The following is a 27,885-nucleotide window of genomic DNA, read 5'->3' as shown; positions in this document are numbered from 1 at the left end:
GTGTTGAGAATATTGTACCTGGTTTCATAGAGTGGTGCAGTACAGCAAGACGTCTTTCTCCCTCCTGTACTCTTGCTCACATGGTGTGTAAAGTGTGCAGCCAGATATCATACTAAGTCCTGGCAAGGTCTGGAAAAGCCTCAGAGGTAATTGCTCCATCTCCCTGCTACTCATTGCCAACTCTGACAGTACGTCCTACAACGGAGCACAAATGATGGCAATGAAACCTCCAGATGACTGCAGAGCACAGATTCAGGAAAACAGCTCTGGATCACTCATATAACAGCTACTGTATGTGTGGCAATGCTGGATTTTAGATACATATGAGATTGGGTGGGGGGGGGTATAGAAAGGTTGTTTCACCAGAAATGTAATTTAAATGATTGAGTTGAGCTAGTATACGCAAAGCTAAACTTAGAACAAATAGCTGGATACACGTTTCAAACAAAGGAGCTATTGTACTTGACAGATTATTTGTACTTCTGTCCCTTCTGTCCTGAGAATTGCACAACCCTGTTACACAGTACATCCAGACAGATGGCACTACTTTTAGTTAAGGAATACAGTGGGGTCATCTTTCCATCCCTAGCCTGCTGACAGTATCATAATAGTCACATACTGTTGAGGCCACCTCTCTGCTTGCTCTGCTCTCTCCTCCAATCAGCTTGTTCCTGGCCAGCATATTTACAAGCAGCACATCTGATAGGCTTCCAATTCTGCCCCTCCCTCCCCCAGTATTAATTTGTCTTTTCCAGGTTCAGCTTTAAGGGAGTTTTTTGTGATTTTGAGTTATTTTAATTTTATTTGTGTTAAGTTTACACATTTTAACTGATGTTTTATATCTAGTATTAGTTGATCACATTCAGCTGGACTTGTTAAAGTTTCATGAAACCCACATCATTAAAAACTGTCAGTACATGCTGTATTTACATGCTTTTCATACTTATTTAGTTTCTATGGGGTTTGTTCTTTTGTATTCTGCAAGAAACCTTGTTGATCCTGCTGTCCCTCCCTCTTTGTCTGTGTCCCCGCTGCAGCCTGAGATTGTGCAGACTAGCCGTTGCCACATGTACTGAGCATGCTCCAATTTCAGCTCACTTCTAAGCTGTTCATTTCCACCTTTTTCTTATCTGTGCAGCCCACGCTCATGGGAATCCCACGATTAAGCCCAATAGGCAGTGTGAAACATGTCAGGGGTGTGGCCTGGATGGAGTCTAGGCTGAGACTGCTTCCACTCTTTACAAGAGGGTTTTGTGTGATTCGTGTCTCCTGGGACTTCTTTTCCTTCTTTATGTCACTATTACCATCCACCCCTTCCCCCAACACATCCCCACAGTGGTCACAGCAGCTCTGTGCTACCCACCTCGCTCACCCAAGTCATATCGTGTCTTTCTCATCCACTACACACTCACTGGGTCACAGAAAACATTTGACAATAACCCCTACAATCTTCCCAGGTACAGCATTTCTTGCTTCCCTGCCATCCACTTTATAATTCCCCCCCCCCAAGCCATGATACTAACCCCCTTGGTCAGAATGTCTCTCCCACCCGACTCCACTGTCCCCCATTCCTTACCCCCTATTCCATGCTATTCCATGTCTTGCTCTCTATCTGTTGATGCACACTACACTCTTCTCAATCCACAAACTTTTCCTTACTGGAACGGGCAACACTTTTACTAGTCAACCTAAAAAATAAAAACAGATATTTTTAACCTTTATGATTTAGCCCTGAACATATTCAATGAGTTATAATGGAACAAACAATATATACAGTACAAACACATTGAAGTGGATAGATTACATTCGGTGAGGAAGTGGTAAACCCTTCGACTGTGGTGTTCCCACTTGCACGTCCAGCTATCCACTATTATATCTTTCATTACAATCCAGAGGAGTGTCATTGGAAGAGTAGAACACATACAACACCTGCAACAAAAAAAACAATTATAGGTGTTTCATTGTTATTTCCTCAGAGAAGGAAGCCAAGAGGCGCTGGCCACCCCAGTAGGCATCAATTACCAGAATAATTGGCATCTGGTGTCGGGAGGGGGGACCTGTACATTGTGTTTCTCACTACTTCACTTCCCTATAAATAGCCTCTGTTCTTGAAAATTTTATTTATTTAGGAATTAGATTTATACGGTCGAGTTTGGAAGGAAAATAATATAAACTAACAATGTTATGATGCATTGGCATCGCTGGAAGTGTATGACATTGAGTTTACATTTCAAGATTACTGCATTCTCTAGAGGTGTCATTATTCATTTTTTGGCTAAAAGAGGCTGCCTGGTGCCCGCAGTGTCCTTCAGCAGGATATGTGTCTGCAGTGTTTAGGAATATGATGGAGTTTATCTCAGTTGTTCTCAGCTGGAAAGCAGAACTAGCATTTGATGTTTAGGACTGTCACTGCTTCATGAATGATAAGCTTTGCCCATGGGCGTGTGGGCAACATTTGACCACCCTCACTCAAGAGAGATCAAAGCCCAGGGTGCAAGCCTGGAACATGAGCCTGCAGCCTAGAACTAGAGCCTAGAACTAGAGAAGGAAGGGAGTTGGCGAAGCTGGTGTCCGCTCTTAGTGGGAGAAGTAATGGCAAGGTTGGGAGCAGGAGTGACAACTCATTGGGCAATAGGGGATCATGGGGCCCCTGTGTCCTTGCCCAAACTCAAAAAAGCCTATGAAATAGGTACCAGGGGCATCTCATGGGGCCCCCTACTGACCCCAGGCCCTCGGGCAGTGCCCGAGTTTCCAAATGGTCAGTCCGCCCCTGGTTGGGAGAATTTATAGCCTGCCTTAGCCCTCATGCACACTGGACATTTTTACAGCGGCTGTTTTTGGCTTTTGGCATTTTTTTCTACAGCCAGTAAACTCCCCAGCAGTTTATCCTATGTGTCCATGCACACATAGACTGTAATCAGCGTTTTTTGGCAGGGGCGTATTTTGACTGGAAAAGAGAGAATGTCACCAGCACACTGAGGATCACCAATATGGGTCCAAAAGTTTCAATAAACAATCACATAGTTACAGCAAGGCAACATTTCGGAGTTTTGCAGGACACCTTCATCAGGCATGCAAGACTCCGAAATGTTGCCTTGCTGTAACTATGTGATCGTTTATTAAAAATTTTAGACCCATATTGGTGATCCTCGGTGTGCTGGTGACATTCTCCCTTGCTGATTCTGTTTAGTTCCAGCCCATGGCCGCTGCAGCACCCACTTATACTCATAGCCATTTTTAACGCAGGAACGTGTGCGTTTGAATTGTACACTTGCATTTGGCTGGAAAAAAACCCCAGAACTAGTGGGTTTCTAGAGGAGTTTTTCAGTTGTAAAAACATTCTAACGCTGAAAAATGTGGCGAACCGGCATTTTTGGACTTTTTTTGAGCAAAATTTATTTGGGTAGAAAAAAAACACTAAAAAACGCGGAAAAAAGCCACTAAACGCTAATGCAAAAACGATTAAAAGCGCTGAAAAACTCACGTTTTAACACGACTTTACACAGCTAATGTTATTAAAACACCCAGCGTGCATGGCACCTATTGTTCAATATGGATAAAAATGGCTTGGTCAGGAGACTGTTATCTTATGTCTATGCAGGGCTATAGATAAGAGGGTACTGCCAGTCCTCCTGTACGGGGCCCATGCCAGTAGGGCGGCCCAGGCAGCTGCGTGAATCAGATGTGGGTAGGGAGGGTAATCAGCATAGCAGGGGAACAATTACTGGAACCGATCCCCTGTATGGCTCCCTGCAGCAGCTGAAAGCTGGCTTCTCCTCTCCCTCCTGCTAGCTTTCAGATGAGAAAGAGCCATACAGGAGATGGTTTCAGTAATTGCCACCCCCCCTCGCCACACCTATCAGCATCCCGTGTGTTTCCCTTTGCTGCCCAGGGCCCCCTGTATTACCCCACCCCTGCATTGCTACCGGCTTCCCACCTCTCCTTCTCACCAGCAGCTGCAAGAATACAATAGGATCCTTCAGGATGGAGAGTGGGGGAAAGGTCCGGTTAATATATCACATTTACCAGCCCCTTCCTTTCCTAAGACCCCGATCTTGTTATGCGACTTGCAAATTGCATGCCAAATCGCAGCCTATTGTCCGCAATTAGAGCAGTCATATTGGTGCGGTTCTGACTTGGTCACAGCCGCACAGATTTCTAAAGTAGTGCATGCAGTACTTTTGGTGTGATTTGCATAGCCATCTGTATCAAATGTCTTGCAAATTGCACCTGAAATCGGCATGGCATCCAACTTTGAAATCGTGCTACTTCACTGTAAGTCAAAGTAGGGTTTGATGTGACCCGGGGTATAAATGAACACAATGAGTGATTGGTACTGATCACTGTGTTCATTCATAACCAAAGCATAGTAAACTGTGTTTTTTTGGAGGATGGGGCCCTGTCAGTTTGACTGTATGGGGCCCCATGGTTTCTAATAGCAGCCCTGTGTACACAGATATCTTATAGGGACAATTCTTTTCAAATAAATATAGATTTATGCACTAGTACTAGGAGGTTTTTTTTGCAGGAAAAAAATTGTATTGCTCATACCCTTGGATTTCAACAACCTCTGCTGTGATAAAACACTGAAAAGCATAAGGATGGAAAAAACACTGCAGCCCTTCTCACTGCCCCAACTTCCACCTACTCTGTAAAAACTGATGATGTCCACCTTAAACCTGAACTCCAGGAAAGGTAAAAATGCAGCCCCACTACAAGGGTTACATGCTTGTTTAGGAATGTCATATCTAGGGAACTTGGAGAAACAGTTTTACTTACCTGATCCTTCACTCCTGCAGGCTCCCCTGTGCTGTTAGACCAGTGAGATGCAGACTCCTCTCCCCTATGCTCCAGCAGTCTTAAATCCTCTGACATCATCAAGACCAATGCAGTACCCATAGCACTGCACTGAACATGAGGATGCTTGAGGAGCAGTCCACTGCTAAAGAATGGGGGAGCTTTGTATTCTGGGGAAGCGGAGGACTGGGTAAATAAAAGTGCTTTTCCATCCCCTAGATCAGGGGTGTCAAACTCTATTTCATCGCGGGCCGTATCAGCATTATGGTTGCCCTCAGAGGACCGGTTGTATCTTTAAGGTTAGTTGTCCAGAGCATCCCACCCCCATTACATCAGATGTCAAGAATCCCACACCCTCCCTAACATCAATGTGCACCCCCTTTGGGGGCAGAGCTGGAAAGCAGAAAGTGCAGGGTCTGGAGGAGGACCAGAGGAGGAGTGGAATCAGTTACCAGAGTCTGCTGACTGCTGAGACCAGGGGAGGCAGAGATGAGGGGGTGCTGCAGTTGCACTGAGAGGTGCAAGATTTGGCAAAGGAGTTCTATTCTTCTCTCTGCTGCTGACTGCTGAGACAAGGTGGGGGAGGAGACAAGGGGGTACCTGAAAGAGAGGTGCAAGGCCACATGAAAATGGCCTGGAGGGCCAGATTCGGCCCCTGGGCCTTGTGTTTGATACCTGTGCCCTAGATAGAAATCAGCATTTAACCTCTGCAGTAACAGGCACAGCCCAACTGCAAGGGAGGGTTTTTACTTTTCTCAGAGTTCGGAAAAGTGTTCCAAGCAGATTTATAAAAATAATGCATCTTTTATTCTGATAAAACCATTCTTTGTATTTTTAAAGCAACTAATGTAAATATTTGACTTAGCCTGGAACAGGGAGAGGAAGGGGGACGCACTAGAAGCCAATCAGGTGTGCTGCAGGAAACAGCAGAGTGAGCAGAAGGGTAAGCTTACCAGTGTGCTGCTTCTCTTTCACTGTCCAATCCATCTACATTGCTTAAAGCTGAACTCACAGCAAACATCTAAATATACAGATAACATGCATATATAGGAGCTGGTTTACCGGCCAAAGGATTTTTATTTCTGTCCATCCAGTCTTGAGATTTACACAGCTTTGCCTTATAGCATAGCTCTGTCTAGAAGGCAAGGGGATCAAATCTTTTTTTTGCTATAGTTTCACTTTCACATACAGGCCTCCTCCCTATCTCCACTTCCACCCTGGGATTGAGTAAAGAAGTAGCAGCACACTGAGGCACTCATCTCTGATCTCTCCTCCAATCAGCATGGATACTTCCAGTACAGCACACCCAACTGGCTCTTTTTGCTGCTTCCCCTCCCCCACCTTATGATTTCTGCTGTGAAGATTGTACAGTATAGTGCAAAAGACTGATACCAAATCAAAAGCGAGTAGTTACACTGCTTGCATTTCCAAAAAATACATTTTATGATCTATTTCTGAATATGGAACTGAATTCATTTTTTATAGCTGCTTGACGTTCCACATTAAAGGCAGTACAGAAAATTCAAGTCACCAACTTGGCTTGGTTGTTGGACAGGGCTGTGTAAATTTAAGGACTGGATGTACAGGAATACAAATCATTTGTCAGGTAAGTTAGCTCGCTTATATATATTTGAACCATATATTTAGCTATTTGCCTGGTGCTCAGCTTCAAGTTCTATTCCTCCTTCAAACCTAGCCAATTACCTTGCCTTCCCACCATCCAGTACATAAAGCAGGCACTGAAAGACTTCACCTTTTAGCTAGCATGTGCTGTCTCATTATAATGACAAATTCCTGGCAATTATACCAGTTGAACTGAAAAAATGATGACATTTGAAGAATTACAAAAGTCAAAGGAATGAGATATGTATATATTTTCCCAGAGTTGTTATTTCGCCTGTAGGATGGTGAAGAAGACAAAGGGGGGAGGATGGGGAGACATTCTTCAAGGCTGTTATTTAGTAATTGGCATACCCAATCTCTTGTCTCTCATACAATTATGAATTCATTATGTGTGCCTTGAGGCCTATGATCAGCAACAGTGGGGAGGTTTATGGTGACCCATCCTCAGAAGAGGTCCCCATATGCATATCTAGCTCTACCTTCCCACCCATAGTCTCAACCAGAGCAGCAATTCCAGAGAACATTTATACAGTACATTTCCTGTAGTAAATAGCTGATGAGAGAGATCCATGAGGTTGCACCAATAAGCGGTAAAATGGGTAGATACACATTCTTTACTATGTGATGTTATTTATAACATGGTTGAACTAAGGTTCAACTCCGCTGCACTGTTTTATACAATACCAACAACAGGCAGTCCATGCAGAGGAAATCAATATGGTATCACCTACTTTATCAAAGCTGACATGCAACATGCCTGTCTTAAGTACCATGAAAGCAGACAATGTCACCAATATTGGAACTGCCATAAGGAAAGGTATTAATTTACATTATGTGTCAGAACCTATTGAGTGGTAAGCTCAAGGACCGGCAGTTGCTATTGCTGGTTGGAATGATTAGGTTTTGCTTTTATGAAAAATATTGCAGGGTATACAAATAGCAGCTCTACTCAACAACTCCCCGGAGGCAAAATGGAATCCAAAGATCAGATTTGACCACAAATTTGCGTGTCCTACTGGAACTAAAGTAGCTGTGGTGTTGTCAAAGAACAAATTTGAGACAAGGTAACTGATTCGACTATACCCACAGCATCTTAAATTTCTTTTCTTGTTGTTTTTGTATTTGAAGTTGTGACTATATGCTACTATTTGTACCTTATAAAAGCACCTCTATGAATGTTAGGCCACATATGGATTTATTTAATAACATATTGGGACCAACAGTTGTTTGGATTAACTGAGAACACTAACCAGAAATTAGAGTTTAGCAGCAGAGAATGGGGCAGATAAATGAAAGGTTAGATTGGATTGGTGACCATCAGTTGCTTCATGCACCTGGTCTTTGCACATTTTAAGGAGAAAGTATTTGTGTTTTGAGGCGTCTAGACCTGTGCCCAACTCTTCTGCCTGCTGTGACCATTATGATCACCATTCCCAGGGTTTTAATTGGATTTTCTGTTGTATTCATTTTGTTTATATGCATCGAATACTGCTAGTGGAGTGAGGCCCTCTTACTTGGAAATCAGAGCATGTGGGCAGAGCAGGGAGACCTCATGCCTAAAGCCTAACTGAAGTCTAACTTTTTAAAAAACTTTTTATAGTCATGTACCCTCACTCATAGGAGTTTTAAACCACTGTTGCTTGGAAATACTTAAAATGCTTTTTTTCCTGTTAATAGAAATATACATCCAGATCTTCCACTGGTTTCTGCTTGCATAGGTGGGAAATGACCACCACCCTCATAAAAAGTGTCCTCACACAGTTTTGTGGTGTTGAGGGAGAGCGGGGGGTGTGTTTGACCGGGGGAGAGTGTGTCTGACCAGGGGGCATGTGTCAAATTGTTTGTGCTTTCAAATTCGAGGGGTTGTGTCTGGGCAGGTCTATTAGATCACCAAGCACACTAGGCCGAACTCTGGTTCCTACTGGACTGCAAAGTCACATTTAGACATAGTGTACAACTGCTGCAACAGGAAAGCGAAGGACAATCTGAGAAAATGGAGGCTGTTGGAGTATCCATTTAACTTAATATTGCTTTGCTTGATGTTCAGTTGGGCTTTAAGGTCTGTGAGAAATGTGATCATACTGATTTTACTCTTTTGATATCTTTTGCTATCCAACAAAGATAAAAATTCCAGGTTTGGTTGGGCTCACTCTTTTTAAAAGAAGCTGAATCAAAATAATTGTTGCAGGTACACTGTAAAAAAAAAAAAATAGAAGAGAGCAGAAGCTACGGGGTTGGCCAAAACAAAAGTTTGCAATTTCATCTGTAAAGTCTGATAGCGTCTGGAATACATATTGAAGGAAGGGTGATGGGTCACATCCAGACTGTGCAGACACAGATTGTTGTGGTTATGGCTGGTGTTGCATTTTAAAATGTAAGACATATAGAATTAAACAGGGCACAGACTTGGCACACCTGGAGTGTGTAAGAGTCGTGGATTCACCACAGTCAGTGGAGGTGAAGGGATGCTGGTGACACAGTTCTTACACAATCAGTGTTGGGTACAGAGTTAAAGTTTGTGTTAGTCAGCAAGGCAAGCAGAGAGCTCATGACAAAAACAATAGCACAAGAGACTGAGTATAAGGGTACATGGCACTAGACTAACCAGAATGATGCCCAGTAGATGCCCAGTCATCATAAGGTAGACACCAAGGGGCAGTGAACTAATATACACGAGGCACAGAAAACCCAGCAGGATACGTGGCACGGGCCTGCATGGGCAGCAGTGGTGAGGAACACAGGAACCAGGTAGCCATGCTAGACTAGATGAGATCTTAACTCTCAGGATGTCTAGTACTGGCATTTGCTCACCAGGCCCTGAAGGCTCATCTGACACCTCCATAATGGTGATGACTAGGCACTCGGATGAGTTGGGACAGAGACCCCCAGGACTCAAAAGCACCTCAGGTGCCACCGTACAACCTCGCCTGTGGATCCATTCATGGCAGCTCAGTTTGGACAACAGGCCACTGTCATCTGGCAGAAGTTGCAAGTCCTCAGGTAGTGGTGTCTCTTGTCGGCAAAACGGGCAGCACAGTGTTGCTGGTGGGCTTTGACCCCAGTTGGATACCATCTTCCTGAGGCAGCGGGCACACATGCGGTGATCACAGCCCAAGACTTTAGGCCGATGCTGCTTCATGTCAAAACCATTATAGCAGATCTTGCACTCTAGCTCCAGGGGACCCAGAAGTGGCTCCAGTGACTCTCCATCTCCACTGGCCATTCTGAGGGTTAAAGAAGAGGAATGACAAAGGTTGATAGAAGGACGGACCTTAAGGATCAAAGAAATGAAGTCAGAATAGAAATCAAATCTGACTAGACAACAGACAATACAACTGAATTCTTAGAGAGCATTTGAAAGTGAGAGACAGAAAAAATAACACACTTCATGAGAGAAGGAATGGTGTGACTGAGCAACCAATCAGGTGCTACCTTTCATGTCTAGTGAAGAGTGGTGGAAAGAAAGTTTGAATTGAATTGGTTGAAACAGCCAACAAGAACAGTTTTTCCTTTTGATAATGCGGCAGAACACATCATATACCTTATTTAAAAAGTGTCCTCAATAACTACTCAGGGCCACCAATCAGATAAAAACTTTCACCATCAAACTGCAAGAAGGAGAGAATCTTACTGGTGGCTGTAAGCAAACAAAAAGTCCCTTTATAAACGAGACCCATGCCGGACAGCCCTTATTACTATACAGTTAGTAACATACACCCCCACATTTAGCAAGCCAACTCATGCAGGCTCTACTCTAACCCTGATCCACCTACTGCTGTGGATCCCAATGACGGTTCTTCTAGAGCGAGGGAGGGAGCTGCCACCTACCTCCTGAGTTGTCAGCAAAATCCTGTTTCATAGAGGGAGAGAAGCAGAGGGAGATGGCTTGAGGTACAGGGGACAGAGAAATGCAGGAATGGATAGAAGGCGACAGTGAGGAGAAGTGGGCTGGAGCGAGAGTAATAGGTAGTGAGGGAGGATGGAGAGTCTTACGTAGAACGATGCAGCTCGGCTCTATATCAAGCCAACATGGAATAAGCCCAGTGGTTGTCATGGAAACAGAGAAGGGACCCAGTCATCTCTTCATACTGCGGTATCTGTGGCCAGGAACAGAGGACATACATACTGACCTATATACACTCATCTGTAGTCATAGATGCAGATATTACACCATGAGATGCATGTGGAGGCTAACTTGTAGAATGTCATATGTTATACGCCAGTGTACTGGCACATAGAGATGGCTTAGGCTTTCTATAGAACGTCTCCTGAGTGTGCGTGTATGTGTGTGTGTGTGTGTGTGTGTGGGGGGGGGGGGGTTCTTCTCCCTAGTCCTACTCATGTGCCTGAACAAATGCCAGCTTTCATAAATAGCATACAAATAAGTCCAATTTAGGTGCAGAGCTCTCAGTATATATGTGGTATTTGTGTTACATGCTTGTTAAAGAACTTGGGACCAGTTCAAAAATGGAGATTTTGTTTGAAATTAAGCAGTTGCTGAAATGACTAAATATAATCAATACACTGATTAAAAATATAATCAATAATTGTTGCTATTTACTATTATTGCAAAGAAAGAACAATTAATAGACAAATCCAGAACCCAACATCCTAATACACTTCGTGTCAGTGTCCAATTCCTTAAAGTGAAAATACATTTTAATGGTGGTCATAAGCACTTCTATTTTATTATCTGATCAAGGTGCAAGAATAGGCAAATTTCCCTTCTGATCAATTTAGATTGGATTAGATCAAATTAAGTTGATTGGCCAGGATGGAAAATGATCGATTGTGTTGGATCACGGCAATACTGAGATGCTTTGTTTATGAATGCCATCATATTTTGATCGATCAGATTATAATATTGCATGGTGAAAACAGAGATGTGATTGATAACTTATGATTGTCTCTTCCAACTATCGGGAAGTCCACTTTCTCATTTGTCTTATCGATTAGTTTGTCAGCTATAGATCGATTATTCCTATCAGGGGAAGAAAAGAACTCAATCATTTAAAAAAGTGTTTATAGCCATCATAAGAATGTTAGCCAACAATGCAGACTGATACCTGTGTCAGTTCTGCCTATACTCAGACAAGTCATTTCAGTAACATCCTCGATCTCTGCTAAGTAGGAGGGTCTGCCTGCCAAACTGCACGCAGAACATTCCCAGATATATACCGCCACAGATATAATTGACGTCTGAATCGTTCCAGTTTTAGAAAATGATAGTGGCTGCATAATGTAATGGAAATACCTTTTTAAATTATAATTAAATATAAAATGCTTTGGTTGCTAATTATATGTGTTATATAAATTTTTGATGTAAATGGAGTTTCCCTTTAATTACATTACCCTGATTGATGGCAAAGCTCATAAACACTGAAAGCTCCTAGGGGAGGACTTCACAGTGTGTTATATAAATTGGGTTTTACATGTGTCTTATTGAAGGTTAAATTCAATGCAGTGTTTTATCAATTTATTTCATCCAGGGGCAGGTTATAAATAAGGCACTTCATCAAGGGCAAGAAGCATGGATACCATAATAATTGGACAGAAGACTAATTTATCTATCTATCTATCTATCTATCTATCTATCTATCTATCTATCTATCTATCTATCTATCCATCCATTATCTACTGTATCTATCTATCTATCTATCTATCTATCTATCTATCTATCTATCTATCTATCTATCTATCTATCGCAGATAGATAGATAGATAGATAGATAGATAGATAGATAGATAATTAGTACTTTACAACTTGACAAATGTATATCCCCCAGTTTTATATCAGATTTTATTAGATTGACAGACATTGTGATTGTGATCATTTTGACCCCACGGGGTGAGATCTTGCGTGGAGCCCCAGATCGAGGGAGATTATCAGTGGTCTTGTATGTCTTCCATTTTCTAATTATTTCTCTCACAGTTGATTTGTTCACACCAAGCTGCTTGCCTATTGCAGATTCAGTCTTCCCAGCCTGGTGCAGGTCACAATTTTGTTTCTGGTGTCCTTCGACAGCTCTTTGGTCTTCACCATAGTGGAGTTTGGAGTGTGATTGTTTGAGGTTGTGGACAGGTGTCTTTTATACCGATAACAAGTTCAAACAGGTGCCATTGATACATGTAATGAGTGCAGGACAGAGGAGCCTCTTAAAGAAGAAGGTACAGGTCTGTGAGAGCCAGAAATCTTGCTTGTTTGTAGGTGAACAAATACTTATTTTCCACCATAATTTGCAAATAAATTCTTTCCAAATCAGCCAATGTGATTGTCTGGATTTTTTTTTCTCATTTTGTCTCTCATAGTTGAGGTCTACCTATGATGCCAATTACAGGCCTCTCTCATCTTTTTAAGTGGGAGAACTTGCACAATTGGTGGCTGACAAAATACTTTTTTGCCCCACTGTATAGTAGATATGATAATACATATGAATACCACAACACTGACCATTGTTACTGAACATGTATAACACTATTTTCCCACAAGATGGCAGCATTCAGCGCTTCACCTTGCCGTAGCCCTAAAACAAGTGCTCGTAGTATTCTGGGAGATGTAGTTCTAGGGGAGGACATTAATACAGTAAAGCTGAAGTCACAACTACAAGGCCCACAAGCACCAACCAAGGGGAGGGTTGTTATAAAAGGAAAAGCCCGGGAAGGAGCTGGGGCAGTTGGGAGAGAAATTAAATCTGGAAGGTGTGTGTGTGATTGTGCTATGCCGTGCTGTTTAATTTAGACTGGGCTGGCCTGTTCAAGGCTCTTTTCGAGCCAAAGAGCAGACTGTTGTGCCGAGCGCTGAGCTGAGGACACCACTCAAGGGAAATCCTCCAGCATCCAGAGTCGCTGTTTGAGGTGCGTGCATCCTGACTGTAGCAGCTGCATCACCACTTAAGGGGGCCCCCCACCGTATAGACAGCGTGTAATTCTTCAGGGACTGCAGCAGAATGATTTGGGTAAGAGGGTTACAGACCTTGTTTGCCATGCAAGCCTAGCCAGGCTATGACCTTTCACTGACATTGTTTCCCAATAGGAACCAACTACTTGCTGCCACTATTAACTTCAAAGTTATTACTAAACCCAGACTGCTGTTTTTGGAATATCCTCTCCCTTTTTCTTGTATTGCACATTCCTTCCCTCTACCACATTTGCTTTCACTGAGCTAACTTAAAGGGGCATACTTACTGTTTCCAAACTCTTTGTGTCAATCTGCTCTGGAACTTCACACTTTAAAGCAACTTTACCCTCCAATGTCACACTGTTTAGCACGCCAATGCTACAGGACCCCAACTGAGCCGGCTGAGGATTACATCAAGGAACTGTTAAGGTCTTGTGGCCTGCCTGGTGACAGCACTGGGTTGCTGTTTAAGCTTAGCCCCTCCAGACTGAGTACCCCCAAGTGTTCTAGTCTGCCATTCTTGTTATTCATCCACTGTTGCTTGGGGTGTGATCACCCTCTTCGGAGGGCCACTGTTTATACTCTGGGTACTGCAGTACACACTGAGTTCAATCTTAAAGCTATCTGAGTCAATGGTATTGAATTGTTTTCTCATGTGTTGACATTGAAATATTGATTATATTGGCAGACCAAGGTGAAAGGATAACACAATCGTCTTATCTTTTAACAGTCACTGTGTGCCATTCTTTTGTGCCCACTGAGGGCTCCTAGCCAAGGTATTCTAGTGGTGTCAGTAAGAGTGAGGTTTCGGCTAGGGCCAGAGAACAAGCAGAGGACCGAAAATTACCAGCAACATCCTGCGGGGGTAGCATTACAATACATATTAGATAGATAAAACATCGATAGATAGATAGATAGATAGATAGATAGATAGATAGATAGATAGATAGATAGATAATTAGTTCAAGAGTGAGACAGATATTTCCAGATTAATACGTATTTTGGTTCTAACTTTTCTTTCCTGAACTAAAAGAATAAAGTTTTGGCTGTATACTTTAAAATTTTCAAATGCAGTGTCCTCATCTGGTGAAATTTAATATGGTGTAATATACAGATACAGTGGACCTCCACGAGAAGATGTCAGTGTACAAAACACAGTACATGGCAGCACCATGGGTCTATCACTATTCTTTTCAAGCAGAAAGAAGGAATACGTCTGGATAAAATTACTCCAAAAAATCCCTGGATAAGTATATGGTAAGCCATGCACTGACAAGCTTTAAAGTGTAGCTCTACTTTTGTTGAGAAAAAAACAACTCTGGATGATCTATGTACATTGCAAGGATTTTAACAAACTTTGTTGCAGATTCCTACCTTTTGCTATTCTGAAGAAATAGCTGTTTGTTTGTCTGTGTCCATGTGCAGAGTGGATCTGTAGGCAGTGATTTTATAATTATCAGTCAGCTGCTGCACCTGTAGGGCTCTAATGCAGAAATTGGTAGGGTCTGAATCACTTTAGATGTGATTTCCCTTTGGGAGAATCTCACCAAAAATTACATTGTTGCAGGGGATGCTCAAAATCTGATTTATATGTTAGTGCAGACGTCTGGGAAAATCAGTAAGCCAATCACACAAGCAGGAAATGACATATCTGGGGGGGGGGAGTTCTGTACACCATTTGTGTACAGAACGCTTCCAAGTAGCCATACATATTGCCTTGCATTTTACAGAAAATTACAGCATTGCAGCTTGAAAGGGAATTTTTATTAACATTCAATTACAATATGGCTTTTGTCACAACTGTATACACAATTCTTTTTCCAATGAAAGTGGAGTTACCCTTTATCTTTATGACCACTCACATAAAATTGAGTAGGTCCTCTTTTGCTGCCAAACCAGCCATGACACCACTAGATCTCTGAGGGTATGCTGTGGCACCATGTTGTCAGTAGCAGATCCTTTAATTCCTGTAGTTTGAAATGTGGGGTCTCTATAGACCAGACTTGGTTTTCCAGCACATCCCACAGATGCTCGATTGGATTGAGATCTGGAGAACTTGGAGGTTAAGTCAACACATCAAACTGATTGAGTTCCTCAAACCATTCTTGAAACATTTTGGCAGTGTGACAGGGTGCACTATCCTGCTGAAATAGGCCTCTGCCACCAGGGAATACTGTTTCCATGAAGGGGTGTACTTGGTCAGCTACAATGTTTAGGTAGGTGGTACATGTCAAAGTAACATACACATGAGAGGTAGGACCAAAGGTGTCCCAGCAGAACATTGTCCAAAGCATCAGGCTGTGTCTGCTGGCTTGCTGTCTTCCCATAGTGCATGCTGGTACAATCTCTTCCCCAGGTAGGTGATGTATGCGCACCCATTATGTAAAAGAAAACATGATTTATCAGAACAGGCCACCTTCTTCCATTGTTCTATGGTCTAGTTGTGATGCTCCACCATACAAGGTTGTCCACCATACTGCCCCAAGTTACATCACCGACCTGGTATCCAGGTACCACCCAACACGCGCACTCCGCTCCTCCCAAGACCTCCTTCTCTCTAGTTCCCTGGTCTCCTCCTCCCATGCCCGCCTCCAGGATTTCTCCAGGGTGTCTCCCATCCTCTGGAACTCCCTACCCCAACCCATCAGACTATCACCTACTCTCCTCTCCTTTAGGCGCACCCTGAAAACCCACCTCTTCAGGGAAGCCTACCCCACCCCCTGCTAATTTCAGACCTCCTCCACTCTTCCTACCACTCCATCCCCCACAGCTCTCTCCTCCTGTACCACTATCCCCTCCCTCCTAGATTGTAAGCTCGAAAGAGCAGGGCCCTTGAACCCCTCGTGTATCGCATTGTATTGTTATTGTACTGTCACATGTATTGTCTCCCATTGTAATGTGCAGCGCTGAGCAAACTGTTGGTGCTTTATAAATACTGTATAATAATAATAATGCTCATGTGCTCATTGTAGGCACATTTAGCATGGGCATGGGCACCCTGACCGGTCTGTGGCTACACAGCCCTATACCTGTGCAGCAGAGCTCTAAAGTGAAAAGCAGCACAAGGAGCAAATCAGACATGCAGATGGAGGGAGAAACCAGAGTGACATTAATCCTCCAACTGAGGATAGCTGTGAGGCATTAGACACAAGTTGTTTTGTACGTAATGGAATGTCTTTAGTTGGACTTAAAACAACCTTGGTGTGGTAGCTTTCCATAAAGCAGGGGTATTCCCAATCAAAGGGTCAACAGGCCTGAATAATCTACAGGTGAAACTCAAAAAATTAGAATATAGTGCAAAAGTTCATTTATTTCAGTAATGCAACTTAAAAGGTGAAACTAATATATGAGATAGACTCATTACATGCAAAGCAAGATAGTTCAAGCCGTGATTTGGCATAATTGTGATGATTATGGCTTACAGCTCATGAAAACCCCAAATCCACAATCTCAGAAAATGAGAATATTGTGAAAAGGTGCAATATTCTAGACTCAAAGTGTCCCACTCTAATCAGCTAATTAAGCCATAACACCTGCAAAGGGTTCCTGAGCCTTTAAATGGTCTCTCAGTCTGGTTCAGTAGGAATCACAATCATGGGAAAGACTGCTGACCTGACAGTTGTGCAGAAAACCATCACTTACACCCTCTATAAGGAGGGAGAGCCGCAAAAGGTAATTGCAAAAGAAGTTGGATGTTCCCAAAGTGCTGTATCAGAGCACATTAATAGAAAGTTATGTGGAAGGGAAAAGTGTAGAAGAAAAAGGTGCACAAACAGCAGGGATGACCGCAGCCTGGAGAAGATTGTCAGGAAAAGACCATTCAAAAGTGTTGGGGGACTTTCACATGGAGTGGACTGAGACTGGAGTCAGTGTATCAAGAGCCACCACACACAGACGGATCCTGGACATGGGCTTCAAATGTCGTATTCCTCTTGTCAAACCTCTCCTGAACAACAAACAACGTCAGAAGTGTCTTACCTGGGCTAAAGAAAAACAGACCTAGTCTGTTGCTCAGTGGTCCAAAGTCCTCTTTTCTGATGAGAGCAACTTTTGCATCTCATTTGGAAACCAAGGACCCAGAGTATGGAGGAAGAATGGAGAGGCACACACTGCAAGATGCTTGAAGTCCAGTGTGAAGTTTCCACAGTCTGTGTTGATTTGGGGAGCCATGTCATCTGCTGGTGTTGGTCCACTGTGCTTCATTAATTCCAGGGTCAACGCAGCCGTCTACCAGGAGATTTTGGAGCACTTCATGCTTCCTTCCACAGACGAGCTTTATGGGGATGCTGACTTCATTTTCCAGCAGGACTTGGTACCTGCCCACACTGCCAAAAGCACCAAAACCTGGTTCAATGACCATGGGATTACTGTGCTTGATTGGCCAGCAAACTTGCCTGACCTGAACCCCATAGAGAATCTATGGGGCATTGCCAAGAGAAAGATGAGAGACATGAGACCAAACAATGCAGAAGAGCTGAAGGCCGCTATTGAAGCATCCTGGTCTTCCATAACACCTCTGCAGTGCCACAGGCTGATAGCTTTCATGCCACGCCGCATTGAGGCAGTAATTGCTGCAAAAGGGGTCCAAACCAAGTACTGAGTACATATGCATGCTTATACTGTTCAGAGGTCCAATATTGTTCTATGTACAATCCTTGTTTTATTGATTGCATGTAATATTCTAATTTTCTGAGATTGTGGATTTGGGTTTTCATGAGCTGTAAGCCATAATCATCACAATTATGACAAATCACGGCTTGAACTATCTTGCTTTGCATGTAATGAGTCTATCTCATATATTCGTTTCACCTTTTAAGTTGCATTACTGAAATAAATTAACTTTTTCACGATATTCTAATTTTTCGAGTTTCACCTGTATGTGTGTTCAAACCAGAGTGAGCGCCAAATACATGTGATGAGAGACCAAGTACGTATATTAATAATTAAGATTTAACAGTTTTATGTAATTTCAGTATTTCATTATTTCTAAATTAGCATATTTCATTTAAATAATACCTGGTGATAAGGCACTTCCTGTCATAGAGTGACAACGCTCTAATTCTGTCTCCCATTTGTGTTCCTGCGTTGTCACACAATCTACAAGTGGCCATTTCAACACATATGCAAATATGATCCATTATTTTCACCACCAGAAACCCCCCCCCCCCCCTTAAGAAATGTCATGAAGCCATTGATGAAGTGTATGTTGAAAGTATGTGGCTGAAAATAGGCTGCAGGAGATCAGCAGCACTAAGAAGCAACAATGTATTAAAAGAATGCACAAAAAAGTATTTTATTTAAACATACATGACAATTAGATACACTGTATTGCCAAAAGTATTGAGACACTCCTCCAAATCATTGGATTCAGGTGTTCCAATCACCTCCATGGCCACAGGTGTATAAAACAAAGTACCTAGGCATGCAGACTGCTTCTACAAACATTTGTGAAAGAATGGGTCGCTCTCAGGAGCTCAGTGAATTCAAGCGTGGTACTGTGATAGGTTGCCACCTGTGCAATAAGTCCATCTGTGAAATTTCCTTTCTACTAAATATTCCACAGTCAACTGTTAGTGGGATTATAACTAAGTGGAAGCAACTGGGAACCACCGCAACTCAGCCACCAAGTGGAAGGCCACGTAAAATGACAGAGTGGGATCAGTGCATGCTGAAGCGCACAATGCGCAGAAGTCGCCAACTGTCTGCAGATTCTAAAGCTAAAGAGCTCCAAACTTCATGTGGCCTTCAGATTAGCACAACAGTGCATAGAGAGCTTCATAGAATGGGTTTCCATGGCTGAGCAGCTGCATCCAAGCCTTACATCACCAAGTGCAATGCAAAGCGACGGATGCAGTGGTGTAAAGCACGCCGCCATTGGACTCTACAGCAGTGGAAACATGTTCTCTGGAGTGACGAATCACGCTTCTCTGTCTGGCAATCCGATGGACGTGTCTGGGTTTGGCGGTTGCCAGGAGAACGGTACTTACCTGACTGCATTGTGCTAAGTGTAAAGTTTGGTGGAGGGGGGATTATGGTGTCGGGTTGTTTTTCAGGGGTTGGACTTGGCCCCTTAGTTCCAGTGAAGGGAACGCTTAAGGTGTCAGGATACCAAGACATTTTGGACAATTTCATGCTCCCAACTTTGTGGGAACAGTTCGGGGATGACCCCTTCCAGTTCCAACATGACTGTACACCAGTGCACAAAGCAAGGTCCATAAAGACATGGATGAGCGAGTTTGGGGTGGAGGAACTTGACTGGCCTGTACAGAGTCCTTAACTCAACTCGATAGAACACCTTTGGGATGAATTAGATCGGAAACTGTGAGCTAGGCCAACATCAGTGCCTGACCTCACAAATACACTTCTGGAAGAATGGTCAAACATCCCCGTAGACACTCCTAAACCTTGTGGACAGACTTCCCAGAAGAGTTGACGCTGTTATAGCTACAAAGGGCGGGCCTACTCAATATTGAACTCTACGGACTAAGACTGGGATGCCATTAAATTTCATGTACGTCTAAAAGGCAGGCGGCCCAATACTTTTGGCAATATAACGCATGATACATTGTGCTTTACGAGCTAAATGCCATTCACTTGGGGTTTAGAGCTCCTTTATCAAAACATACAGATGCTGGAAGATGTTGTCATAACATTTTATTAATAATCATAATTTTTATTAGTATATAAAAAATAAGTTCTCTGACTGTCCTATTTCTCACAGATAACAAGCCGCTGTGAGGGAGTCATCTCTTTATATTCCCTTGGTAATCACACCTGAGCTGCAGAAAATTATCGCTATGTAAAATCTAATTAAGTGTGTAATTTGCAAGCAAGTGTATCTGTTAGCATCACTTACCTGTAATCTCCAGTGTAGTCTTTTCTTTAATACCCTGGTGGATGGAGTAGAAAGTAAGATGACACTTTTTGCTGATAACATGAAATTATGCAGAGAGAGGATTATATTATACTGAGAATTATAGGAGTGAACTGTGTAGGTAGGCTGTCATGGCTGACACATGAACCAGTACAGAGATAGGGAATTCTGAGTTAATGCCAACTATGTTTGCTGAATGCCTGTTTTTGGTTTTGCTGCTCTGCTCACCAAGAAAAGATATGTAAACCTCAGTGTAAAGAACACTGATTAAGCTTAGAGCTTTAAAGTGGTTCTAAAGGTAGAAGGTTTTTTTACCTTAATGCATTCTATTCATTAAGGTAGAAAAACCTTGCTCATGCAGCTCCCCTCTCAGCCCCCCTTATACTTACCTGAGCCCGATCTCGATCCGAGAGCAGAGGCTCCTGCAGCTGTCAATCACAGCAAGTGAGGAGGGAGGGAGGCTGGGCCGAGCCACGCTCTGTGCGTCCTTAGTCAGCTCAGGAGCGAGCCTGCATGAGTGCCCCCATAGTAAGCAGTTTGCTATTGTAGGCACTTGGCTGAGGGCATGAGCTCGAAGCACCAGTGGGGGACCCAAGACGAGGAGGATCGGGGCTGCTCTGTGCAAAACCATTGAACAGAGCAGGTAAGTATGTCATATTTGTTTGTTATAAAAATAATGTCAATGTTTGATCCAATCACTTTAAAAGGATATTCCACTTTTTCTGGAATAAATAAATATATATATACAGTTGCAAGAAAAAGTATGTGAACCCCTTGGGATTACGTGGAGTTTTGCATGAATTGGGCATAAAATGTGCTCTGAACGTCATCTAAGTCACAACAATAGAAGAACACAGTGCTGAACATAATACTACACAAACATTAGATGTTGCCATGGTTTAATTGCACATAACATGTAAACATTCACAGTGCAGGGAGGAAAAAGTATGTGAGGCCCTAGCTTAATGACTTCTCCCAGAGCTAATTGGAGCCAGGAGTGAGCCAACCTTGACTCCAATCAGTGTGATGATATTGGATGTGTTGCTGACAGCTGTCCTGCCCTTAAAAAGCACACACCTGTTTTGGGTTTACTGGTTTTAAGAAGCACTGTCTGATGTGAACCATGCCTCGCATAAAAGAGCTCTAAGAAGACCTACGATCAAGAATTGTTGACTTGCATGAAGCTGGAAAGGGTTACAAAAGTATCTCCAAAAGCCTTGATGTTCATGTGTCCACGGTAAGACAGACTGTCTACAAATGGAGAAAGTTTAGCACTGTTGCTACTCTCCCTAGGCGCGGTCGTCCTGTAAAAATGACTGCAAGAGCAAAGCACAGAATGCTGCATGAGGTAAAGAAGAATCCCAGAGTGTCAGCTAAAGACCTACAGAAATCTCTGGCACATGCTAACATTTTTGTTGACACATCTACAATAAGGAAAACATTAAACAAGAATGGAGTACATGGGAGGACACCACGGAGGAAGCCATTGCTGTCCAAAAAGAATATTGCAGCACGTTTGAAGTTTGCAAAAGAGCACCTGGATGTTCCACAGCACTACTGGCAAAATATACTGTGGACAGATGAAACCAAGATTGAGTTGTTTGGGAAGAACACACAACACTATGTGTGGAGAAAAAAAGGCACAGCACACCAACATCAAAACCTCATCCCCACTGTAAAACATGGCGGAGGGAGCATTGTGGTTTGGGGCTGCTTCGCTGCCTCAGGGCCTGGACGGATTGTTGTCATTGATGGGAAAATGAATTCCAGAGTTTATCAAGACATTTTGCAGGAAAACGTACAACCATCTGTCCGCCAACTGAAGCTCCGCAGAGGATGGGTGATGCAACAGGACAATGACCCAAAGCATATAAGTAATTCAACAAAACAATGGCTGCAACAGCACAGAATACACCTTCTGGAATGGCCCAGTCAGAGTCCTGACCTCAACCCAATTGAAATGCTGTGGCATGACCTTAAGAGAGCGATTCACACCAGACATCCCAAGAATATTGCTACACTGAAACAGTTTTGTGAAGAGGAGTGGTCCAAAATTACTCCAGATCGTTGTGCAGGTCTGATCTGCAACTACAGGAAACGTTTGGTTGAGGTTATTGCTGCCAAAGGAGGGTCAACCAGTTATTAAGTCCAAAGGTTCACATACTTTTTCCTCCCTGCATTGTGAATGTTTACATGTTATGTGCAATTAAACCATGGCAACATCTAATGTTTGTGTAGTATTATGTTCAGCAGACTGTGTTCTTCTATTGTTGTGACTTAGATGACGTTCAGAGCACATTTTATGCCCAATTCATGCAAAACTCCACGTAATCCCAAGGGGTTCACATACTTTTTCTTGCAACTGTATATATACACACTATATTGCCAAAAGTATTAGGGCACCTCTCCAAATCATTGGATTCAGGTGTTCCAATCACCTCCATGGCCACATCTGTATAAGATCAATCACCTAGGCATGCAGACTGCTTCTATAAATATTTGTGAAAGAATGGGTCGCTCTCAGGAGCTCAGTGAATTCAAGCGTAGTACCGTGATAGGTTACCTCCTGTGCAATAAATCTATCTGTGAAATTTCCTTGTTACTAAATATTCCACAGTCAACTGTTAGTGGTATTATAACAAAGTGGAAGCAACTGGGAACAACAGAAACTCAGCCACCAAGTGGTAGGCCATGTAAAATGACAAACTATGGTTAGCGCATGCTGAAGCACATAGTGCACATAAGTCACCAACTGTCTGCAGATTTCATAGCTAAAGACCTCCAAACTTCATGTGGCCTTCAGATTAGCACAACAACAGTGCATAGAGAGCTTCATGGAATGGGTTTCTATGAGCAAGCAGCTGTATATAAGCCTTACATCACCAAGTGCAATGCAAAGCGGTAGATGCAGTGGTGTAAAGCACGCCGCCACTGGACTCTAGAGCAGTGGAGATGTATTCTCTGGAGTGACGAATCACATTTCTCTGTCTGGCAATCCAATGGGCAGGTTTGGGTTTGGCAGTTTCCAGGAGAACGGTACTTGCCTGACTGCATTGTGCCAAGTGTAAAGTTTGGTGGAGGGGGGATTATAGTGTGGGGTTGTTTTTCAGGGGTTGGGCTTGGCCCCTTAGTTCCAGTGAAGGGAACTCTTAAGGTGTCAGCATACCAAAACGTTTTGGACAATTTGATGCTCCCAACTTTGTGGGAACAGTTTGGGGATGGCCCCTTCCTGTTCCAACATGACTGCATACCAGTGCACAAAGCAAGGTCCATAAAGACATGGATGAGCGAGTTTGGAGTGGAGAAAATTGACTGGCCTGCCCAGAGTCCTGACCTCAACCCGATAGAACACCTTTGGAATGAATTAGAGCGGAGACTGTGAGCCAAGCCTTCTTGGCTGACATCAGTGCCTGACCTTAAAAGTGTGCTTTTACAAGAATGGTGAAAGAATGCTACAGAATGGCACCATGTTCCATGTTACACCCTAGCCTTTAAGCAGACCATTCATTTGAACAAAAATCTTCCCATAAAATTACATGTGCATTTAACATAGTTTATGCATGTAATCTACCTATAAAAGACTTGTGTAGACACCTTCATGTAGACACCCAAAAGCCCTTAGACTGCTGCTGGGTGTTGCTATCTTTGATGTGTGGTCAGCAGAACCAGCAGACTCAGAGCTGTCACTTAACCTCTTCATGCTCGCCGCACACAAATGTGCGGCCTCCTGGCGTCTGGGCCTAGACGCCAAGCGGCCAAACATTTGCGTTCTATTAAAAAAGGACATGTGTGCCGAGAGCGCGTGCCCTGTGTGCTCCCAGCACACATGTCCGGTACTCACGGAAAGGTCCCGATCTCTTCTTTCAATCGGGACCTTTCCCGATCATGTGACTGCCGTGACAGCACGTCACAGTGGTCACATGACCCTAAATCCCGCCCTGCCTCCCGGCTTCTTGAACCCTTAAAGGGCCGGGAGGCGCCAGCATGAAGGGGTTAAGTAGCACTCTATAGAGAATTTCCCTTCACCCTTATTCCAGCTGCTGGAAAGTGAGGGGAAGAGTGATGGAGATGGTTCAGCACCAGGGGCGGACTGACAACTCATGGGGCCCCCGGGCAATAGGGGATCATGGGGCCCCTGTGTCCTTGCCCAAACTCAAAAAAGCCTATGAAAAAGTTACTAGGGGCATCTCATCGGGCCCCCTACTGACACCGGGCCCTCGGGCAGTGCCCGAGTTTCCAAATGGTCAGTCCGCCCCTGTTCAGCACAGACAATATTTAGACACTCCCAGATGAGGAGAGGCCTAAGACGTGCAAAGCAGGAGGGGGCAATGCCAGGGAGTTGACTATAATGGAGTAGTCACATTTTATACAAAGTTCAAAATCACAATGTAAGTGAATAAAAAACAGTTTTGGAAATGAAAAAAACACTGCAAGTAAGCATTTTAAATACTTGATTTTACTGTGATTTTATCTGCAATTCAGAGCAAAGTGACATTGTCTGTGTAAAGTCGCCCCTTTCCCCCCAACCAGCAAACAATTAACCCTTCAGGGATCCCCACCCCATGTTCCTTTGTTACAATCAGCACAAATTACCAGGTGATTCTGGGTGTAAGAGACGTGACCTCCTTCCATTATGTTAGCAGCCAATCACTAGGTCTTCATGATGGAAGGTGTAATGCCCTCTAAGCCCCAACACTGTATTTTGGTGGTGGCTGCAATGGAGAATAAAGTGGTGAGGATCACTGTAGAGGTGACAATCATGTCATCTGTTCTGCCTGTCTTGCACAGTAGCTGGAGAGTTTTCACAAGTGTTACATAGACCTAAAATGGGTGAAAGAGTGGTGTTATGGAATGCTGATTCTGGGTGTAAGAGACGTGACATCCTTCCATTATGTTAGCAGCCAATCACTAGGTCTTCATGATGGAAGGGGGTATGCCCTCGAGGTTCCAACACTGTATTTTGGTGGTGGCGCAATGGAGCATAACGTGGTGAGGATCACTGCAGAGGTGACAATCATGTCATCTGCTCCGCCTGTCTTGCACAGTAGTGATCCCAAAGCTGGAGAGTTTTCACAAGTGTTACATAGACCTAACATGGGTGAAAGGGTGGTGTTATGGAATGCTGAGAACTTTGGATCTAGTGGATAGATGTTCTGGAATATGCAGGTCGTAGGTGCAGAATTATTTAGGGAAGAGAGGGGGTGAAGGGTGAAGTTGGATACAAGGAGAGTTGTATCCAACTTCACCCTTCTGACATCATTGCTTACTACTAGTGAAATCTGTGAATGCTCAAAGAGGTTACATGGTACAAGGCTATTCACAACAGCCTTGTACCATGTGACAAGCTGTAACCAATTACAGCTCTTACAGTATTTCTCAATGGCTGCAAGAATGCAGTCAGAGAGAAGAAGAAACGATTGCTTTTACAGCCTTTATGGGTGTAAAAGCAATCAGTGTAAAAAAAAAAAATCATCACCCCTTACAAGTAGTACAGTGTCACTATGTTGACACTGTACTGCTAGGGTAAGGGTATGTTTAAAAAAAAAACCCATAAATAATAATATATAATGGCAGCACAGTGGCTAAATGGTTAGCACTTGCGCCTGGCAGTACTAGGGTCCTTGGTTTGAATCCCAACCACGGCACCACCTGCCTGGAGTTTGCATGTTCTCCCTGTGCCTGTGTGGGTTTCCTCTGGGTACTCCAGTTTCCTCCTACACTCCAAAGACATGCTGGTAGGTTAATTGACTCCTGTCTAAATTGGCCCTAGTATGTGTATGTATGAATGTGAGTTAGGGACCTTAGATTGTACTCCCCTTTGAGGGTTAGGGACTGATGTGAATGTACAATATATATGTAAAGCGCTGCGTAAATTGACGACACTATATATAAGTACCTGAAATAAATAAATAATATTAAAAAAAATTAAAATGTAAAAAAACTTTTTTTTTAATTATAATTTTTGGTTATAAACTAATTTGGGTAATTTTTTTTTTGCTAAAAAGATAGCTGAATACATTTTGGCCAAGATTATTTATTTGCAAAATTTTATAAGAAAAACACTTTTTTTTCCAAATGTTTGGACTTTTTCATTTATATAGCAAAAAAATTTAAATCTCAGTGGTGAATAAATACCACCAAAATAAAGTTTTATCGGTCTCAAAAAAAGCTAAAAAATGCATATGGGTACAGTGTTGCATGACCGCGCAATTGTCTTTCAAAGTGTGATAGTACTGAAACCCGAAAATTGGCCTGGACAGGAAGGGGATGTAAGTGTCCAGACTTGCAGTGGTTAAGCGTAAAATCCCTTCCTGTGCCTGGAAAGCTCCAGTTGGCACATACAACCACTTATACGAGTACATATGTTGACACCGATGGCTCATGTATTGGCATTTATCCTAGCATGCATGACAGAGTACAGAGTTCGTCCCCAAAGACACATTTAGAGAAATCCACCATAGGCAACATTGTCTCCTTTATGTGTATGCTTCCAGTGCATGCTATTAATCTTCCCTGTTATAAGTAAATACTGTATAAAAAGATTCTTATAGCAAAGCCCAGTTATGGGCGAGGTTGGCGTTCAGCTTTGACTTTCAAAAGTTGGATTGAACCACTGAGAACCAGGGAACTCGTTGCTACTTTCTGTATGATATACAAAGCTAGAAGAGTAACTGAAGCATAGTGCTGCCTTTCAGGGTTATTATGTTAAAGGTGTATAAAACAATCCATTATGTGCTGGGACTATGTCCAATAAATATGAATTTGATCTTGCATGTTGATTATAATGGTGAAATCTGGGTGAGTTCAGCCCATTTCTCGAGTCAAGGTACCCACTTCATTGGGAGCTGTGAAAGCTGTGTCACTTTAACCACTTGCCCTCCAGAGGATTTACACCCATTCCTGACCAGGCCATTTTTTGCAATATGGCGCTTCGTTATTTTAACTGACAAATGCTGCACCCAAATTAAATTTATGTCCTTTTTTTTCCCCCACAAATAGAGCTTACTTTTGGTGGTATTTGATCACCTCTGCGGTTTTTAATTTTTTTTGTGCTATGCAGAGCCATACAATTCAGTGTGCAGGAGCTGACAGGATCTGTGTTGTTTATACACTGGTCTATCCCCCGTCAGAGATACTTGGTGATCACAGGGTGCCGGCGAGTAATCACCGGCCGGGACCTGGTGATTGACAGCCGAGGCCACGGACAGCAGCGCGGGTAGGGTGCCCCCTGCCAAGAACGGCAAAATCACATATATATTTGATTTTGCGCACCTGTGCTGCCCTGTAGCAGTATTTCTGCTATAGGGCAGCACGGAAGTGGTTAAAAGGCAAGTAAGTGTCATGCTAGAAAAGGTATATACCACAATAACATCAATTTTCATCTCTTATTAGTACATAGCTTTTACAATCATTTGATTTGATTATATTGATATGCACGATTGTATGTTTGGACATTATTATTATTATTTAATCTATAAATACATTTATAAATAAATCCATTAACTTGGGGACAAAGTACTTTGGGGTGGGGGAGCCCCATCTCCCTCAAAGCAACCCCCCATGTCAAGGGAATGTGGCCTCGTATGGTTCAGGAGTCCCCAGGGATTCCCCATTTTTAGTTTAGAGGTCTGAGCCAAAGTTCTAAGTACCATAGATGTACAGGCAACTGTGGATTTTCTTATCAAATTGTTACA

The 27,885-nt window shown here is 43.0% G+C and overlaps 1 protein-coding gene across 2 annotated transcripts; it reads right to left on the bottom strand.

Annotated features, from left to right (window-relative positions):
- Positions 1–6,653: 6,653 nt before the first annotated feature.
- LOC149465887 (E3 ubiquitin-protein ligase RNF182-like) lies at positions 6,654–10,421 on the bottom strand. 2 transcript variants are annotated; one of them, XM_089673431.1, is made up of 2 exons: positions 10,249–10,421; positions 6,654–9,644 (listed from the first exon to the last, which is right to left on the bottom strand). In XM_089673431.1, exon 2 carries the CDS (start codon positions 9,641–9,643, stop codon positions 8,942–8,944), a length of 702 nt encoding a protein of 233 aa, XP_089529557.1. In that variant the 5' UTR covers position 9,644; positions 10,249–10,421; the 3' UTR covers positions 6,654–8,941. The 2 variants fall into 2 exon arrangements, with proteins under 2 accessions (XP_089529557.1, XP_089529556.1); XM_089673430.1 differs by having other exon boundaries at positions 6,654–9,691; positions 10,249–10,420.
- Positions 10,422–27,885: the final 17,464 nt, after the last annotated feature.

The sequence above is a fragment of the Staurois parvus genome, unplaced genomic scaffold (assembly GCF_062004578.1).
Source record: "Staurois parvus isolate SC_StPar_1 unplaced genomic scaffold, SC_StPar_1.0 ptg000137l, whole genome shotgun sequence".
Taxonomy (NCBI): domain Eukaryota; kingdom Metazoa; phylum Chordata; class Amphibia; order Anura; family Ranidae; genus Staurois; species Staurois parvus.
The sequence above is the reverse complement of the archived record's forward strand: the minus strand, read 5'-3'. Positions and strand labels throughout refer to the sequence as shown.

What these genes read in the sequence shown, in the direction of transcription:
- LOC149465887 (XM_089673431.1), bottom strand. Translation starts at nt 9,643, where the DNA reads ATGGCCAGTGGAGATGGAGAGTCACTGGAGCCACTTCTGGGTCCCCTG.